Here is a 20,388-nt window from a genome sequence, read left to right as displayed (position 1 = left end):
TAGTGTGAGCGAGAACAGGAATCTATTTGCGCCACAGACGTTCCAACCACATAAAATCTTTACTACAAATGGCTAAAAAAACAGAATAGTTTATATTTAATAAATGAAAATTCTTAATCAACACTGTAGTAAAAGAGGAACAAAACACTTTAACATGCCTCATTGAGATACGCTAGCTAATAAAGCTAATGCACGACGTTGTTTATATCGAGGATGGACGGAGTTAGCGTCCGAAACCTTTGCTACCGCATGTAATTCTGACACCCTTAAGAGAAAACCTCGCTCCACCACTCCATGCTTAAAGATTTAGGGATTTAATAAAATGTCAATAAAGTTTCCCGCCGACGTTTATCATTTTTTATCTGGTGTGACATGTTTTGTGTATTTTTACAACCCTTTTCTTAGGCCGTTGGCCAGACAGTCCCTTGTTGGCTTTAAAAAGCGTCTGCACAGTAAAACACCAGGAGCTTTTAAAGTCAATCAACAGCGTTTATATAATAGCACCAGTGGACACCAGTGGAGCACACAGTAACACACAGCAGCAGAACAGAGGTGTTTATTAATGCTAATCAACCTGTAAAATCTTATAAAATGTATATTATTTTCTCCATGTTTTTCAGGAGACGTTTGCGCTGCGATTACGTCATCAGGTTATTGTGGCTTTAATCTGTATTAATGTCATTTTTCAAAACGGTGTGGACATAGAAAATGTAATGCTTTTCAAATTTTGCCTCAGTAGTAGGGCTAATGTAACTTTTCAGAACATAAACATTATAGCACCATGGGATTTATTTTAAGAATGTCGTTGTCAGGATTATGAACAGGGACTTAATTTCCCTCAAGCCCCTAAACTTAAGTGAACAATGTCACATTCCGATTTCATCCCATTTTTTTCATCTCACTTTCTCATTCCTTAAATCAAGTCAAGTCAAGTCAAGAAGCTTTTATTGTCATTTTAACCATATATAACTGACACAGTACACAGTGAAATGAGACAATGTTCCTCCAGAACCCTGATGCTACATTAAACAACAATCACAGAAACAGAAAAGACAGGGTTAAGGACTAATAAGTGTCCTCGCCACATAAAGTGCATGTGTCCAGTCAGGAAGTCCAGGATTCAGTTACAGAGGGAGGTATCCAGACCCAGGAGGCTCAGCTTCTCAATCAGGTGCTGAGGGATGATTGTGTTAAATGCTGAGCTGAATTCTATGAACAGCATCCGTTGTTGTCCTCCATGTTGTCCAGGTGGGTGAGGGCCAGATGAAGTGTCGTGGAAATGGCATCGTCCGTGGACCAGTTTGGACGATACGTGAACTGCATGGGGTCCAGTGCGGGTGGAAGCTGGGTCTTGATGTGCCTCATGACTAGCCTCTCGGAGCACTTCATCATAATGGGTGTGAGTGCGACGGGACGATAGTCATTGAGGCAGAAGACAGTAGACTTCTTCGGCACAGGAACGATGGTCGTCGTCTTGAGGCACGTGGGAACAATGGCGCTGCTCAGAAAGATGTTAAAGATGTTGGTGAAGACATCCGCTTGCTGTTGTGCACATTCCCTGAGCACTCTGCCAGAAGCGTTGTCTGGTCCAGCAGACTTCCGTGGGTTATCTCTGCATACAGTTTTTCTCACTTCAGCTGTGATTAGACAGAGCACCTGGTCACTGGGAGGAGGGATGGTCTTCCTTGCCACCATGTTGTTCTGCGCCTCGAACCGGGTGTAGAATTTGTTCAGCGCATCTGGGAGGGAGGCGTCACAGTCACAAGCAGGTGATGTGGTCTTGTAGTTTGTGATCGCCTGGATGCCCTGCCACATGCGCCGGGTGTCTCCGCTGTCCTGGAAGCGGCTGTGGATGACATGACAGAACAAAAGACTCTCTGTCATATAATGCAGCCTCAGGCAAGGATACAAATGACATGCATGGGCAGACAAACAAGAGACAGTGAATCCTCAGATTAGGTTGAGGAACATTTTAGGTCAGATTCCTCTACAAGTTTCTCTTTCCGTTTTCCTTTTAGGGAGTTTTTCCCTCACCACTATCACCTCTGGCACATCTATCATAGTGGGGGTAGCCTTACGCTGTGAGGATGCTTGAAGGGTAGGGAAAAAAAATGACAAAGCACAATACAAAGCTGTAGTACAATCTTGTGCAAACACAAAGTTACAAACACAGACACATTTCTGTAGGTCTTTATTCAATGTTTATGCTGCTAAATAAAAACCATGTGTGTATGAATGAATATGTACACAGTTATGTATATGGTCATAGAGACACACCTATTCTTACACACACAAACACACACACACACACACACACACACACACACACACACACACACACACACACACACACACACACACACACATTTTGGTAAGTCTGAATCCAAAGTTCATGTTGCTAAATAAAAACTGTGTGCGTATATGTGTGTGTGTGTGTGTGTGTGTGTGTGTGTGTGTGTGTGTGTGTGTGTGTGTGTGTGTGGACCCTTGAGAAACCCTGCTAAACCAATTAGCAGGCTATAAATAAAATCAGGTCCATCAGTGGTCCCTACAGAGTGGCCTTCCCCCAATCGCTCACCGAGCTGGAGATCACTTTAACCACGAGACAGACAGCACAGATTAAAGGAACAGACAGAGACACACAGGGGAGTGTGTGTGTGTGTGTGTGTGTGTGTGTGTGTGTGTGTGTGTGTGTGTGTGTGTGTGTGTGTGTGTGTGTGTGTGTGTGTGTGAGGTTGCTCACACAATTACACAACACACACGCACACCAAGTCTAGAAAATTCCGTAGAATCTACCGTGTGCTGATTTATTCCAGCATGATGGTGCTACTGCTTCTGTCTGATTTCCTTCTCAATAGCACACACACAGAGAGACACACACACAGACAGACACACACACACACTCACATACACATATGGGCTTCATATATGCACTCAAAAATATCCAAACCTTTTCTCACACACACACACAGATACATGTTCAAATGTACATGCCCATACAGACACCTGCTGATCCCCAAAATAAGCAATAATAACACACACACACACACACACACACACACACACACACACAGACACACACACACACACACACACACACACACACACACACACACACACACACACACTCAGTATTGAGTAGGAGTGTAACAGTCTGATGTTGCAGTAAAGTGTCGCTGCATCACTTGGCCCTGAAGCTTCAGCAGCCTTAAAGTGTAAATACTTTAATCCCCTTATTCGCTCTGAGTGAACACACTGGCATTATTTACAACACTCCTCTCCTCTCATCCCGTCCTTTCCTCTTCTCTCATCCTTTCCTCCTCTTGCCCTATATCTCTTCTTCTCTCCTCTCATCCTATCCTTTCCTCTTTTCTCATCCTTTCCTCCTCTCTACCTCTTGCTCTCCTTCTCTCCTCTCAATTTATCCTTTTCTCCTCGCTTCCTCTCTATCCCATTCTCTCCTTTCATCTCATCCTTTTCTTCTCTCCTCTTAACCTTTCCTCCTCTCCTCTTCTCTTTTTCTCTCATTTCATCTTACTATTTTCTGCTCTCATCTAAACCTTTCCTCCTCTCCTCTAAATCTTTCCTCCTCTCCTCTTTTAATCTTTCCTCTTCTCCTCTCATCCTTTCTTCTCTCATTCCGCCTCCATTTTCCCATCCTTCTCCTTTCCTCTCATTTTCTCTTCTCCTCTCCTCCTCACCTTTCATTATTTTCTCTTCTCTCTCTCTCTCTCTCTCTCTCTCTCTCTCTCTCTCTCTCTCTCTAGTGTCCTCTCTCTCCTAATCTCTGCATTTTCCCCCTTCTCTCGGCTCCATGTATTTATGGAGGTGGCTTTAGTACTGTGTGTGTATTTGTGTGTGTGAGAGAGACTTTATGACTTTATGACTCAACATTTAGACTCTTCATTCACAAACTTTTTCAATGTATTTATTTATTTTTTTCTAACTTTAAAATTTGGAAAACTTTAAACTTCAAACTTTTTTTCCCCCAAAATAATTCTTGCTGCACAGAAACCAAACATCTCTCTGATGTTTAACAAAAATCATGCAAAGTAAAAATAAATCCAATTAAATACAAAATAAATAAATTCATGAAATCAGTCAAAAGTTTTATTTTTATATATTTTTCGTGGTTTAAAAAAAAAATACTATTTCATTCTTATTGTTGATTATTTAATATTTTTTGTAATTATACCAAATATAAGAACAAATAGTGTTTTTTTTTAAATAACAATGTTTTGTATTTTAAAATGTCAAACATCAGTTGTGTTAAAACTTCACTTTACATATATTATATGGACAAAAGTTTGTGGACACATGACCTGAATTTGTATGTGCTTTCTGAACATCTCGTTTCACATATTAGTCCTCATTTGCTGTTATAATAACCTTCACTCTTTTGGGAAGATGTTTCACTAGATATTGGAGGGGGCTTGTGGAGATTTGTGCTCATTCAGCCACAAGGGTGTAAGTAAAGTCAGGTACTGATGTAGGTGAGGTTTGGAGGTCTGGGGAGCAGTCAGGGTTTCAATTCATCCCAAAGGTGTTCAATAGGGTTGAGGTCAGAGCTCTACAGCAGAAGTTTTTCCACTCCAACCCATGCAAAACATGCTTCTGGAGCTGGTTTTGTGCATTGCCATGCTGGATCGAGTCTCCTGGTTTAAGTGAAGAAAAATGTTATGCTAAAACATCGAAAGACACCCTATACCCTATAATGTGAACCTCATATGGTTGGTAAAGTCAGCTGTACCAATACTTTTATCCATATAGTGTACATGTTTATAAATATAATATCATTCAGAAATAAAAGATCAAACTGCCAGGTTTCCAGATCCTCCTGCTTTCATCCTATTTTGAGCAGCATGATGCTGGAGGTTATTTATCTCGCCTTTTTAAACATGTTAAACATCAGCGCAAAAAAAAAAAAACAGAATTAAATTCGTACCGGATGTACGTCTGTCAGATTAATCACAGAGTCACTTTCTTGGGCCAAGACCTTTAGGGCTCTCCAAATGTGTTCCTCATGTTTGGCAAATCTTCCCCTAAAACCAGGGGTAGATACCCACACTGTGGTACTGTTAAATCACAGGTTCATGTTTGCTAGCTTGTCCTAATACTTTGCCGTTTCTATAATAACAACTTTTTCATAAGGACTCGGAATAGACAGATTGAAAAATAACTGATATGAAGTTTCTTACCGCTGATGGACGAAGTCTCCAGTGTCAGTGCTTTGGAACAGTCAGAGGTAAAGTTTCATGTTCAAGACAAATGTTTTTTTTTCAGGTTTCTTGGTCACAAGAAAAACCAAGGTTTCTTGGTACGTTTAGCACATGCACAAAGAATCTTAGCATGCTACTTATGCTAGCATTCCAATGAGTCATTCATTGTTCATGAAGAGCTAGCTAATATATGGTTGCAAAGACGTTTACTCCTAACTAACTAGATATAGAGATGTTGGTAATTGCCTCTGAACCGCTGTTAATTTTTTACTCATTAACCTGAAGAGAGAAGGTGGAAAAAGTCACTACAGAAATCACTATAGCAGAGGCGGATGCTAGTTCTGGGTAAGACTGTGTTATTAAACAGAAAAGCAAAGAAATCCAAACCAAAAGGCCTCAACATAAACGTGAAACTGGCAAAGATCATGTGATTAACACTGTGTTGTTTAGTTTGTGTTTGTATCTGTTAGATTTTTGATAAAGTAACTCGCCCAGTTTATCTGCGTTTACCGATTCATGAGTTTTCTGTTCATTGTTTTGTCTTTCATTTTCCTTTTTTAATCTCCTTTGGTTTCTTTTTTCTTGTTCTTGCCTTGTCAATGTTGTTTGCTGATCACCTGACTATAGCCTGTTTCATATTTTCGGGTTTGCCTGCCATTTTGGATCCTTTGCCTGTTTATAATAAACATTCTTTCTGTGCACTTCTGCACCCTCTCATGTATCTGCAATCAAATGGACACACTTCGTGTAGATATGGGAGGTGATAGCTTGGTAGTTAAAACATTGGACTTTGGATCCGAAGGACGAGTTCAAATCCCAGTTACACCAAGCTCCCCCTGAGCAAGGCTTTAAACCCCATAACTGCTGAGAGATAAATGTATGTTGCTCAGTATAAGTCACTCTGTAAGTCTAGTATAGTAGAACATTAAGTGGTATTAACACACAAACTAATAAACACAGAAGTGGGAAAGAATAAGAAAACAGTTGAACACTTGAAGGACAAATGGAGACGTTACCTGAACCAAAGTAACTGCATACATGCTTAGCTATGAACACAGAGAATGGAATTTGTGGAAGTATGTAGCAATTGACTATTGAATCATGGTTTCTAGTATCTATCTCTCTCTATCTCTCTATCTCTCTATCTATCTATATATATATATATATGTGTGTGTTTGTATGTATATGCAAACAACTCAATGATTCTATACTAATCACATCTGCAGAGAAGCGTAACTATGCAGAACCTAATTACCCTGATGTGATGATCTTGGATGTAGTTAGTGGTATACTTTAAATGGGCCCCAGGCCATGAATCACACACTCACACACGGTCTCACTCACACACTCACTGTCTCACTCACACACTCACTCAGACTATACAGAACATCTTCGATTAGAGCCCTCGGGGCCCTTCAAATGAATAACAAACGTCAATAAAGATGAAAATCCTGCACTTTTAATTATCACTGTAAACTTTTTTCATCTTTATGGCTCATGCTTGGAATATGTCTATAATCTACATGCATGTGTCGATCTTATACAGCATGACATTTATTCGCTTAGCAGATAATACAATCTGGTAATATTAAATAAAGAATGACAATAAATTTAAATTAAATGAAAAAAACTTGCAACAGATCCCAAAAAGCATAAAAAAGCGAAAACCTCCCTGTCTAACTAAAATGCACAAAAACAACACATAAAATATGAAAAACAAACAAGTCAACACAGCATTGATTTGCAGCAGATTATGAGGTTCTAATGTGTTTATATAACAGTAAATACTGGAATGTTTTATTCCTCTTAAGCCAGAGCAAACTGCCAGTTTATTAAAGAACACGACATTTTTTATCCGTTTATAGCAGCTACTGAATAAAGAATCATTCGCTACACCTGCTCCTCTGTTTCTCTGTCTTGAAATTTGAATATTAAATAAGGCAAAAAAATGTAATCATAGTTTGTCACATTCACAAGCAACTGCACAGAAGTGTAAACACTCTTTCGTGGACACGTTAAAACATACAGCCCTATTGCTGGAACTGCAGGCTTCTGAAAACGTTGAAGAGATGTTTCTTCACAAATTAAAAATGTGTAATTGCTGTTGTAGAAGAGGAATAAAACACTGTGTTTCATGTGCCGTTATAGAAAGAATCTTTCTATTTCCATTATTATTTCTATTATTTTCCTTTTCTATCTTCATGATGCCACCACATCGTTGATTCATTTCCAATAACAGCACGACAGTGTTTTAAAACCGCGCCCTCTAGTGTTTAGTTTGTGTAACGGCAGTGAGGAATTCCAATCAGATTACAAACTATAAAAGGAAAGTGATTTATTTCCATTATTATATCCTCGTATAGCAGCAAAAATACAGATGATAAAAAATAATAATAAAATCGAAAAAAGACAACTAAAAGGCAACAAGGAACCGAGTTCATTGTTCTGATGGATTGCCAAATCAAAGGATGGGTTCGCTTTCATTCCAGCTCACAGCTGCATCTGTCCATCTGTAAAACACACACACACACACACACACGAGATTACTTTTGGTCAATTGTGTACGCTGGAGAGAAGGGGAGTGAAAGTCAGTAGAAGTAAAACAGAGTACATGTATGTATGAGAGGGAGGGCAGTGTAGTGGTGCGGTTCCAGGGAGAAGAGGTGGAGAAGGTGGTGGAGTTCAGGTACCTGGGGTGAACAGTGCAAAGTAATAGAGAGTGTGTTAGATAAGTGAAGAAAAGAGTGCAGGCGGGGTGGAGTGGGTGGAGAAGAGTGACAGGAGTGATTTGTGATAGAAGGGTATCATCAAGAGTGAAAGGGAAAGTTTATAGGACTGTGGGGAGACCTGAGATGTTGTATGGATTAGAGACAGTGGCATTGAGTAAAAGACAGGAGGTGGAGCTGGAGGTAGCAGAGCTGAAGATGTTGAGGTTTTCGTTGGGAGTGACGAGGATGGACAGGATTAGAAATGAGTTTATTAGAGAGACAGCGCATGTAGGACGTTTTGGAGACAAGGTGAGGGAGGCGAGATTGAGATAGTTTGGACATGTGCAGAGGAGAGACATGGGGTATATCAGTAGAAGAATGTGGAGGATGGAGCCACCAGGAAGGAGGAAAAGAGGAAGGTAATGGAGGAGGTTTATGGATGTGGTGAGGGAAGACATGCAGGTAGTTGGGTTAAAAGAGGCAGATGTAGAGGACAGGGGGGTATGAAGATGGATGATCCACTGTGGGGACCCCTAATGGGAGCAGCCGAGAGAAGAAGAAGAAGAAGAAGAAGAAGAAGAAGAAGAAGAAGTGTACGTTTCTCAGTCACATTCTGAGTGTAATTAGTGCCTAAAGCTTTTCAGAAATTGACCTGGTCCTGATGCAGAGCTCTAGCGGCGGTGTTAGATCCGAATCCATTTCCTCAGCATCCAGAGCTTTTACAGATGAGTCTGGATCTGAAAACACACACACACACACACACACACACACACACACACACACACACACACACACACACACACACACACACACACCAATTTATCTCTTCAACTTTTTTTTTTTTTTTTTTACAGCAACTTTCTCACAGAAACACAAAGGCAGAAACTGATTCACTTTCTACAAACTTCACTTAAAACTTTTTATTGGATTTTGGTGAACCAGTTTGGGAAGTGTGTGGATTCTGCCTGTACTCACACACTGTTAATCTTATGGCTTCTTGCTGGTTGGCCAATCCGTCGTAGTAATGCAGGTCGAACTCTTTCGGGCACCTGAAGCCAGACGTCAGATCTTCACACAGCGAGAAGAGGATGCTGAAGTGACTCTCACTGCACACCATCCAGATCGGAAACTTTGGGTTCTTCAGGTACGATCCGACCTGCGACAATCCGCAATTTACACTGTAAGCTTCGGTCACGATACACTTTCAGTATGCAAAATTTAATCGCAACACATCACAGTAAATACAAGAACACAGGCAGCAACTGTATATGAAATACAGATATATTGGATTTTTAAATATACCATCTAAAAACACTGCACTGAAGCAGGCAGCTTCTCTTTGTTTATCGGCACCTTTAAAAAAAAAAGGCTGTTTAGCCTTTAATCTTTTGTTTAAAAAAAAAAATAAATAAATAAATAATATATATCACAGAAACTCTCTGCTCTAATGGATATTAGCTGCAAACACAATACAGTTTGATCAAAAATACATTTTTTTATTACATATACTGTATGTGAGCCACAATTAGACCTCAATGACTTCATATCAGCAAATTCTATATGAAGTAAATTCCCATTAATATTTTAGTTCAGGGGTAAAAAAAATTAAGTAACACACAGACTATATTCCCTTAGTCATATATTACAACGATTAAGAGCACGGTATATAGCTGTGATTTACAGTGAAAGGTTGGTTTCCTTCCGATCTAAAAGAAACAGTGTTTCTGGGGAAAAAAAAACTTTCCGTTTGGGAAAGTGAATTTCGGAGTGGAATACTCCGGATCACTGTTGATTCTGATGATAGAGCTTAATGAGAACTGACAGGAATGGAGGTGTGGAATCAAGAAGGAAAGAACTCATTCTGTGAGAGACCCAATCTTAAAAAAAACACACACCTTTAAAAAAGCATGAAGTCTAAGGAATATCTTAAGCGCTGAAAAAAGTCAGCCAGAAAAGGTTTTAAAGAAAAAAGCAGGTTTGTATCAAACCATAAGAGGGATCATTCTCTTACCGTGCATATGTTGTAATGCTCATACAGAGACAGCAATCCGATGTCGCAGCGCTCTCTGATCCCCTTCAGCAAGGTGAAATTTCCGTTACCAGAGTCGAGCTTCATTTCATTATCAAAGACGTTTGAAACCGCACACCCACAAAGCAGCAGGTTCACCAGTTCCTGCAAAAAAAAAAAAAGAAATTAAGGGAGAAATAATCTGGTAATCAATCAAGCAATCAATCAAATATTATTTATAAAGTGCATTACAACCACCAAAAGGAGCACAAGGCGCTTTCCAGAAAAGCAAAAAATAGACAATAAAAATTTATTAAAAAGTAAAAAAATTAAAAAAAAATTTTTTTTTTAAATTAAGAAATAAATTCAAATTAAAATTGAATAAAAACACAATGTACATAAAATAGCAGTTGAATCAGGGCTACGTGTTAAAAGCTTGTCTAAATAAATGAGTTTTCAACTGCGATTTAAAAACAATTTCAAATTTGTAACAATTTGAAAGCTTAATTGAATAAAGTTTTCTGCAAATAGACATTTATATTTCATAACTTTCACTTCATATATAAATAAAACGTATATTTCAATTTGTTTCATCTGCTATTATAAATGATTCATTATATTTTTTTTCCATACTTATTCATTAATGTAAAAAAAGAATAGTTTCAATTTGTTTATTTATTAGCATTCTTTTATTGCTGTTGTAGAAGAGGAATAATCTGGAATGTGCTGTTATAGGAAAATCATCTTTCTATTAGTTTCTACTATTATTTCTTTCTAGAGGAAAATAAAACTTTCCAGCGTTGTAACAGTGGCTGCTTCATGACACCACATTGTTGATTAATTTCCTATAACGGCATGACCGTGTTTTACATGCTGTCAGCATCGCCCTCTAGTGTTCAGTGTTTTCTGTAATAACAGTGAGGAATTCCAGAGTTGGAAAAAATTGCACACTATAAAAGGAAAGTGAATATTATATATTACTTATATCCTTGAATAGCAGCAAAAATACAAATGATAAAAAAATAAATTGTGGAAAAAAAGTTCATTGTTCTGATCGATCGCTAAATAAGCTATAATTTTTCCATTTATTGGCATGTTTTTATTATTTATATTGTAATTCTATAATTTTTCTATTTTCAATTTTTTTTTTTTGTAGATTGTTTATATTATAATTAAATAATGTGTATTTCATTTTACATAATATAGTTGTATAAATAAATGTATTTTTTTAATATGTATTTATGTATAAAATATTTATTTGCTACTTTTTTTATTCACTTGGATGTGAATTTATTTATTTACTTACTTGTATAAATCTAATAAATAATCAGCTTACTTTTGAATTAATTTCGCAGTTTCTAACACTTACAATTTATATAAACTGTCATTTATTTGTAAAATACAGTTTTCTGTAAGGAGATATTTATTTATGTAAGAAAGGAGCCTCCACTGTCATCACTTTTGTGACAGAAAAAATAAATAAATAAAAAAAGGTTTTAACTTAAAAAAAAGTTAAATTATTAGATTAGATTATATATTTAAAAAAAAAAAAATTTATATGACTTTATTGACTGATTGTTTGATTTAATAATATTAAAGATTTTTTTTATACATCATATCATAAGGGAAAAGTTTTTGGAACTACTTTCAAGACCTTGTGACTTGTATAAAATGTTATTATTCTATATTGCATTGTTCTTTTAAATGAATCCCCTTCACTCTGTACATGTCAGTTGTTTAAAGCAGGCTTTGTGTCAGGTTTGAGTCGAGTTAAATGGCAAGTTTTACGCATATTATTCGCATCAGTTCTTTGAACACGTCGTCAGGATTCACGTACCAACCTGCGTACAGTAGCCGTGAGCACCAATCAGTGTAGAAGTTGGAACGTCCATGTCCCCTTTCACCCTGCCCACAAAAAGAGAAAAAAAATTAATCCTCTGCTTTAACGCAGGAACGAACCTCTTTAGTGTTAGACTCTGTGTATGGAATAAATGGAGCGTTACATCGGAATCGTTCTGGACAGGACAGCAGAGACGATGAGCAAGATGCAGCCGAACGGACCCGACTCAAACTGGAGGAGGGATAGGAAAAAAAAGGAAAAAAAACTCACACACACAATGACCTGGATGAATGCTGATCTGGACGCATGATGTAGACGTTAGTCATATGATAAACTGGAACATGTAATGATGAATACATACCTGATGAATGTGCTGTTCAATCAGCAGCTTTAAGTCATCAAAGTTCTGAACTTCCACACAGGTGATCTGCAGAGACATGATAAAAAACTAATAGAGAGCTGGAAACTGACTGAAAATGAGCATGCTCTTTATGAATAATGTAATAGAATAAACCTAGACTCGCTCTGATATGGTCTGATTATTAACTTGTTTTTTCAGTAAAAAAAAAAAAAAGTTCAGGTTTTTAAGTTCAGTTATATTTTTCAATGTATTAGTTACAAATATAGTACTTCCATGCTGTCAAAGAGAAAGAGGTGTGGCCTTTATTATATAAAAATGCTAATAATATGATTTACAGTTTATAATCTCTTCACACTGGCACCCTGAAGGAGGTGTGGCCTCTGTGCCTGTCTGTATCAGTGAAGGAGGTGTGGCCTCTGTGCCTGTCTGTATCAGTGAAGGAGGTGTGGCCTCTGTGCCTGTCTGTATCAGTGAAGGAGGTGTGGCCTCTGTGCCTGTCTGTATCAGTGAAGGAGGTGTGGCCTCTGTGCCTGTCTGTATCAGTGAAGGAGGTGTGGCCTCTGTGCCTGTCTGTATCAGTGAAGGAGGTGTGGCCTCTGTGCCTGTCTGTATCAGTGAAGGAGGTGTGCCCTCTGTGCCTGTCTGTATCAGTGAAGGAGGTGTGCCCTCTGTGCCTGTCTGTATCAGTGAAGGAGGTGTGCCCTCTGTGCCTGTCTGTATCAGTGAAGGAGGTGTGCCCTCTGTGCCTGTCTGTATCAGTGAAGAAGGTGTGGCCTGTGTGCCTGTCTGTATCAGTAAAGGAGGTGTGGCCTCTGTGCCTGTCTGTATCAGTAAAGGAGGTGTGGCCTGTGTGTCTGTCAGTCTCAGTAAAGGTGGCATAAAGACCATTGTGCTGGTCAGTATTAGTTAAGTATGTGTGGCCCGGGTGTCTGTCGATGAAAAATATGTGTTTTGTACGTAATGAATGTATGCAAGTACGGTGTTTAGTACGTAAATAGAAACAAATCCAGACTCATAAATAAAAAAATAAATAAAAAAATAAAAAAAACTTTGTTGGTTTCAGAAGTTACTCACCATCTCCAGAATGCCATCAGATCTGTAGTGGCCGATTGGGGTAAAGTGACACCTCCCTGAGTTTCTGTAAACAGAGCATCAGCAGATGAGGACTGGTTTATTATTTAATCCCGACACTACTACATTGTTGTATTTGTTTTTGATTACATGGCAACAGTGACGTTTTTCTTGTCTGTTGCTCTCCACAGGATTTCAGCCACTGCGTCAGTCAGGCACCTCGTCCTGACGCTGCTGGACAATCTCCTGAAAAAATAAAGTGTGGAGTGTAATAACATACTTTCGAAGGTAGTCACTGGCCCTCTAATGAAGTTTGGGTTAAAAGAATTCAGTATATGTAGAAAGTTTCTGGGGAGAAAAAAAGATTAAAGAAGGTTGACGTGACATTAAGAGGAGAGCTGATGCGTGAACTGAAGCACTTACTCAGAAAGTGCGTCACTGCTCGGTTCTTCAAACAGAAGTTTCTTGAGAATGGTGGCCTGAACGGCAGCGAGAACTCCACATGGCCCGCCCTGCGCACAGCATCACAGCCCTGTCCTATTATTATTAGTAGTAGTAGTAGTAGTGGAAGTATTATTTTAAAGTCTGCAGCTCAAACAGGAACTGATCTGCACTTATAACTGTATCATTCATAAAAATGTAAATGTTGAGTTCTTTATTTCAGTATTTACATCATCAAAATTATACAAAACATCTATTTACTACTGTATTCATTTATTCTTTTATTTTGTATAATTTCTTCCATCATTTTACCATTTGTTAGGCATTTATGATTGTAAAACAATTCCAGAACATTTCATTGCTTTGTTAATTAATGGGGAATAATATGTATTATAGATTAGTTTTTTGGTTTGTGATTGTTATTTGTGTCCTTTTATTATTTATTCTATTCATTTTACTGCTCTATTTGCTATTATGAATTCTTTCCCAGTCATTAAACATTTCGGAAAAGGTATTTGTTTATGTTTATGATATAATTATTAGATTATGTGTGTCTATTAATTTGTATACTGATTTTTATTGGAGATTTTATTATTTTGAACATCTCGTTATCGTGAATGATTTTCAAAACATTATTTATTCATAAATTTTTTTTCGTTCATTTAAAGATTTCTGAATTTTATTTAAAAAATAATCTCGCAGCCATTTTAACATTGAAATAAAAATAATAAATATTTGGATTTGTGTTTGAGTCACAGTGCAGCGCATCAGTGAGCGTGTTAGATGTGATTATAACCTTCTTCTGCACGATGCCGTATCTAAGCGTGGGTCTGTTGGAAAAGGTAAAGTTCTGACATCTCCACTCCTCACTGAAGCAGGACATGGGGGAGCCGAAGATGATCTCCTTCAGCGCCTGAATTTACAGAAGGGAAATTATTAAGGTCAAGCAGCAGGTCACATGGTACAGGGTACAGACCCCGATTCATAAGCTGCAAGAGACTTCTTGAAACTGAGAGCTACTTCTTGGGTAGCGATTAATGTGTGTGTACCACACATTGATAATACTTTAAAAAAGGCCCCCGGGCGACTCGTGTGGTTCTTGCGGGCGACCATGTTGGTGACCCCTGTACTATAGGATATAAAAACTAACATAGCTAATGATGAATATAAGTGCAGTTTCGGTTCTACAAATTAATAGTGTTTAGTGTGTAAGAATAAAAATAAATCACATTATGTTTGCTGCTGTTATAGGAAAACAACCAATAATGCACCCGTTACCTCCCAGAAGTCATTCTTATTTTCCTCTAACAGCATGTCCTGATATAATATAATCACATTATATTTATAAAACAAAAAAAAACTAAGAAACTGAAATGTTGACAAATTTACAGCCAACACAATGTGCTGAAACTAGAGACTCAAATAAATGTAAATGTGTCCTTAGGCAAAATGTCACCAGCTCACTACAAGGTTATTTTTCATGTGGAGCATGTGAACGTCGTGTTACTATAGAAACGACAATACATCAGAACACGCGTTATAGCCGTTCTCATCTCAAAAATTCCTTCTCTTTTGAGCAGACAAAATAGACAATATAACCCCACTGAGGTACTACCATGACAGGCACAAACGAATGCTTCAATAACATCCTTACAGTAGCTGTTTTCTGGTCCATAGGATGTTTATTCCAATCATGATGGCGTGAGACGTTATTAATGCCGGACAGTCCACATGAGAAATCCTGGTCTTCAAAATCATCTGCAAAACAAATCAAGCAGGTGTTAAAATGTCATTTCAGTAATGCACATAAGTCTTTTCTAACCACATCAAAAAATTTGGTGAAATGTGTGTATCTTTGTTATGACTTTAGGAGCGTTATGAATGCCAGGAACATTTGGAATGTTGAAGGCGTCGTACCCAGAACTAATCCCGCCATGTGAAGAGCGCCCAGTTTTGGACTAGATGATTCATTTCTGAAGAAAATAAATAAATGAATAAATTAACACGTCTAACACAAGATAATAACATTTATTGCCAATGTGAGCTGACGTACTTTACTCTGAGTCTTTCTCGTTCAAGGGTGTTGGATCCTTCAGGTTTGGTGCGTGAACCATCTGTGTTGCTGCTGCCCTTCCACTGCATTCCAGCTGAAACCTTTTCGTTCTTCTTGGAAAAAAGAGACGGAGACGCTGCGGTTTTTCTTGCAGGACGTCTCTTGGTGTTTTCCTGTTCAGCGATTTGAGTGTTTATTCGCATTGTAAACACGTTAATATTGTTTAGCCTACTTTTCTGTTTTGTTTGTTATGAAACTAACATGACCAAAATGATCCAGAACATTTATTCACTCATTTTGTCAGGACTTTGGGGTCCTGTCAGGACTGACTGTTTTACTGCCTTTGTATACTGATGTCCCTATTGTTCCCCATACATGTCATATTAACAGTGCTTATTAAAGGTAATTATCACCACCTCTATCCTATTCCCTTGGTGTTTATTTTAGTTCCCCAGTGTCTCTGTATCTTGGCTTTGAAGATGTGTTGCCAACAAGGGTTGACCTTTTTTTTGTCTTTGAGAAACAATTTTTTTTAAAGGGTTTTATATTTTTGTCTCTACAGTCTTTAAACTGTATACCTTTTGTTGCCTTTTTTCTATTTTTGAATTTTGGACTACAATAATTTTTACCTGTCTAAGTCTGTCTTTCCACTCAGGTTCACCCACTCTCCTATGTCTCATTCCATGGGAATCTGATTCATTTTCTAGTCCTGATTCTGACATGTTTATTATTTTAACTTGTTTGATGTTAATCATTAGACGTGAGAATGAAAGGATTACTTTATACAAGGTACCTGAGACGAAGCAGCAACAGGACCTGCCATGATGCCTTTCCTCATTCTGCTGCCCCTGCTTGCCTGCCTCTCCCCCACATTCACACCTCCACTCTTCTGCTCTGAGCCCAGGCCTGCTGATGGCAACATGTTGTTTAGATTTCCCTCCAGCTGTGGTGGAAATGAGGAACTAAGCTTGGACACGGTGCTCGTCTCAGAAAACCTGAAAACATTCGGAATATAAAGAACCAATATATACATAGTGTATGTTCAAATATCAAACGTGTGTCTTTTTGTTTCACCTCTTCTCATCTGCAAAGCTTTTTGCTTTCCTTACATCCTCCTCATCATAATCATCATAATAATCATCATCATCATCGTTAGCAATGCTGGGTGCAGCAGAGGCAGGCTCAGAAGAAGGTTTTGATGAGTCCTTCTCCAAGCTCTGATCTGTTTGGCTCGGGTGCCTTCTGACGTCTCCACCCTTCTTCATCCGCTCTTTCGTCATGATCTCCAGCATTGTTTTCATCGGCTGTTCGTCACACTGGACATTTGAAAGCAAGAAAAAATTGAAGAAATCTATTACAGTGATTTGATGTGTTAGACATCATTCCTACTCGTTACCTTATTCTTCTTATACAGACTCTCTAGGTGGAGCACTCGGCACAGCTCCGAGCGGTTGTTTATGCTCGAGTTTGTTCGTGGAAACTCTTCATCCATGCAGGCAATAGTTTTCTTCAGACCCTATAAAACAAGTTTTATAAGGTCCATGTGAGCACCTGGATGTGAAAGCTTCAGAAGCGTGAACATATACCTCAGCTGGAGTGCAATCTAAAAGTGTTTTGTACCTTATGTTCTAATTTAATTAAGTAATTAATTGATTAATAAATTCATGTCCATGTCTTAATAATACATAGTAGCAGTAATTAAGAATTTAAACTAGAAGTTGACTGATAATGGATTTTACAGATAGGTATCTATGAATTGTATTTGCTAACCAATTTGATAAGCGATTAATCAACCGACAGTCTTTAAAACGATACTGATAAAAAAAATAATAATAACATAACACTTCAAATAGTACTAAACTGTATTACAAAAAATAACTGAATCATAAAAATATGGCAAATAAAATAAATCTGAAAATAAATATATTAATAAATATTGTGTAAAAATATAAATGCATTCAAACTAAAACAAAAGTAACATACTGTAAATAAAAAGTTACAAACAATTATAAAAAAGGAACTTCAAATAAACAGCATGTGGCGTCAGTGATTTGCCTCTAGAGGCCACTCTCGTACTGTATAACGCAACCTGGAAAAACTATCAATATGAATTTTTGCTGATGGCTCCAGCAATTAACTATCGGTGCAAACTAATTGGCAAAACGGATGTATCGGTCGAACTTTAAATTAAGCATTAAACAAAATAATTAAATTAATGGGATTTCAATTGGATGATTTCTCTGGCAAACAAAAAAAATGTAAGTAAAGACACTGCAAGTGGAACCCCTGCAGGCAGAGACAGTGTAGCTACAACATACACAACTTTTACATTTTTTTATAATATAGCTTTTTATACAATATAGGGAATCCGAGAATCAGGTTCAATGTCAGCTCGATACCAACGAATATATTTGTGGGGAAAAAAATATTTCCTTTGGAACATTTTTTATTTACACTTCTTTATAATTCAATGCAAGCCATTTTAAAAAACAATAGCCGAAAAGCTTACTTACAGATATATATTTAGCACAAAAGATATTTTGCAAATACCAGTATGTGCGCCCCTGACAATTACACCCATACATCCTTGTGGAACGTCTCATTGCAGATTTCTGCTGTTATAAGTGCCACTTTTTTCAAAGCCTTTCCAGGAGATTTTATATTGTGGCTGTGGGGATTAGCCTTTGTTCTGCCACAAGAGTTTTCCTGAGATTAGACAGTGATGTTGTAGAGGGTGAGATGTCTCCAGTTCCAAGGTGTTCTTTGGGGTCGAGGAGGTCATGACTCTGTGCAGGACATTAGAGTTCTTCCACTCAACCTTTGCTCACTTTGTGCACAGAAATATCATCATGCTTGAACAGTGTTTGGGGCTTTTTTTTTTTTTAAAGAAATTTTAACACTACAACGTACAGAGACTTTTTATACAATTGAGTAAGTAAAGATTTGCAGGTGGTAAGGGGGTGTACATGCTTTTGCAGTCATTTGGCTGTGGATGCTCTACTCATTTAAAATGTTCTATAAATAGTTTATAAATGTGCTATAAATGTTAAACAGACACTGAAATCAGATGTGTTTAACTTTCATTGATTTTTGGCTTTGCGCCTCTAAATGCAGCAGTGGTATGATTTCTGTACACAAGATCACGTGACACTGAACCCGGAACTACCCCGGAAGTATACCCAGAAGTGGGTTTATTGATTTTATTACATTTTAATAACATTAATGCTTTGTTGAATGAATAAGTTAATTGCTGTTTTTGCTATGTGCCTAACATTGTTTATTCATTTCTTGAAAATCTTTTACCCACCTTTCTGCTCAGATATTCCCGCACCACAGCAGCCGCAACCTCCTGCACATCTTTCACCATGATGATCAGCAGCAACACCGGGGAGCTAGCTTACCTTGCTAACGTAGCTAACCTTGCAAACCGATTAGCTCGCAAGCAAGCTAACAAACAGCACAGAGAAACGAATAGAAGTCGGCATTACTGTTAAAACCCCTTTTTTGGATAAAAGTTTGCCCGCTAGTCTAGCTACGACTTTAGGTAGGTCTGTTGGTATCCATGGTAACCACTGTGCGCGTGTCTGCTGAAGCTCTTATATGATTGGCTGATTCAGAAATTGATTGACAGCAGCGCTAACCAATTATATGGTCTCTGAGCTGACGCGGATTTGGACGTAGCAACAACGCCATCGTGTGATTAAAACAGGTTACAGTCGCATTTGCGATTAAAAACAGAGCCATTGTGTTTTTTCATATGAATATTTTAAATAATTAATAATAATAATAATAATAATAATAAAAAGAAAGAAAAAATGACAAAATGACATAGTGCAGCAGTTAAATTAAATTTAATTGCAATTAATTTTATTTTATTTTATTAAATATGTATTTTATTTATTGAAAGTAAAAACTATGTATAATTACGTTTTTGCATAATTACATTCTTAAAAACGTTTTTATTAATGCAAATTTAATAATGCAAATGTATTTTTATTTTATTTAATAGAAAGAAAAAAGTTATAACATGTTATGTATAGTTAAATTGTAAAATTATTATCTAATTACTTAGAAACGTTGATAATAAACCAATTTTTAGATAGTAGCAGTGTTCTTTGCTTGTATAGTTTTTATTTTATTTTATTTCATTACTTTTTACTATGCTATTTTTTTTGTGTGTGGCAAATACATCACACACAAACCCAGGCTGTAACCAAAACACAACATAATTAACTTATACATTCATTTATACATAACACACATCATTAAATATATCCTTAAACTTGAAAAAATTGTAAGATTGCAAAATGACATAAGAATTAAAATGTAAAGTTTACTAATAGCTTTAAACAGTACAATGGAATGTTCAATATTTATTAAAACGCAACATAAAACATAAGATATACATAAAATTGTCTGACATTACACTGAGAAAGTCAAAGATAACATTATATCTTTATTTAAATGTATCAAATGTACTATCGTTATAAAAAAATACAATTAATTGGGTTTTTTTTTGTTGAGAATTTCACTGTGCTATAATGTATATGTGACAATTAAAGTTTTTTTTTTCCTTCCTTTATTAAATCAATATATGTTGCATTTGTTTATGTTGTATTTCTAATTTAAAAACTGTAACTTAAACCAGAGAATCTCATAAACACAAAGGTTTTTTTGTTGTTTTTTT

The 20,388-nt window shown here is 37.1% G+C and overlaps 1 protein-coding gene across 1 annotated transcript; it reads right to left on the bottom strand.

Moving 5' to 3' along the window:
• Positions 1-6,656: 6,656 nt before the first annotated feature.
• mindy4 (MINDY lysine 48 deubiquitinase 4) lies at positions 6,657-19,313 on the bottom strand. Its single transcript, XM_083554918.1, has 18 exons — positions 19,009-19,313; positions 17,098-17,217; positions 16,776-17,017; positions 16,495-16,696; positions 15,702-15,874; positions 15,566-15,621; positions 15,303-15,406; positions 14,445-14,561; positions 13,631-13,719; positions 13,358-13,453; positions 13,211-13,274; positions 12,137-12,202; positions 11,939-12,006; positions 11,777-11,840; positions 9,939-10,100; positions 8,903-9,083; positions 8,580-8,664; positions 6,657-7,729 (listed from the first exon to the last, which is right to left on the bottom strand). Exons 1-18 carry the CDS (start codon positions 19,066-19,068, stop codon positions 7,681-7,683), a joined length of 1,998 nt encoding a protein of 665 aa, XP_083411044.1. The 5' UTR covers positions 19,069-19,313; the 3' UTR covers positions 6,657-7,680.
• Between the last annotated feature and the right edge of the window lie 1,075 nt (positions 19,314-20,388).

Source organism: Silurus aristotelis, assembly GCF_946808225.1.
Source record: "Silurus aristotelis genome assembly, chromosome: 11".
Taxonomy (NCBI): Eukaryota; Metazoa; Chordata; class Actinopteri; order Siluriformes; family Siluridae; genus Silurus; species Silurus aristotelis.
This window is presented reverse-complemented; position numbering and strand designations above follow the sequence as displayed.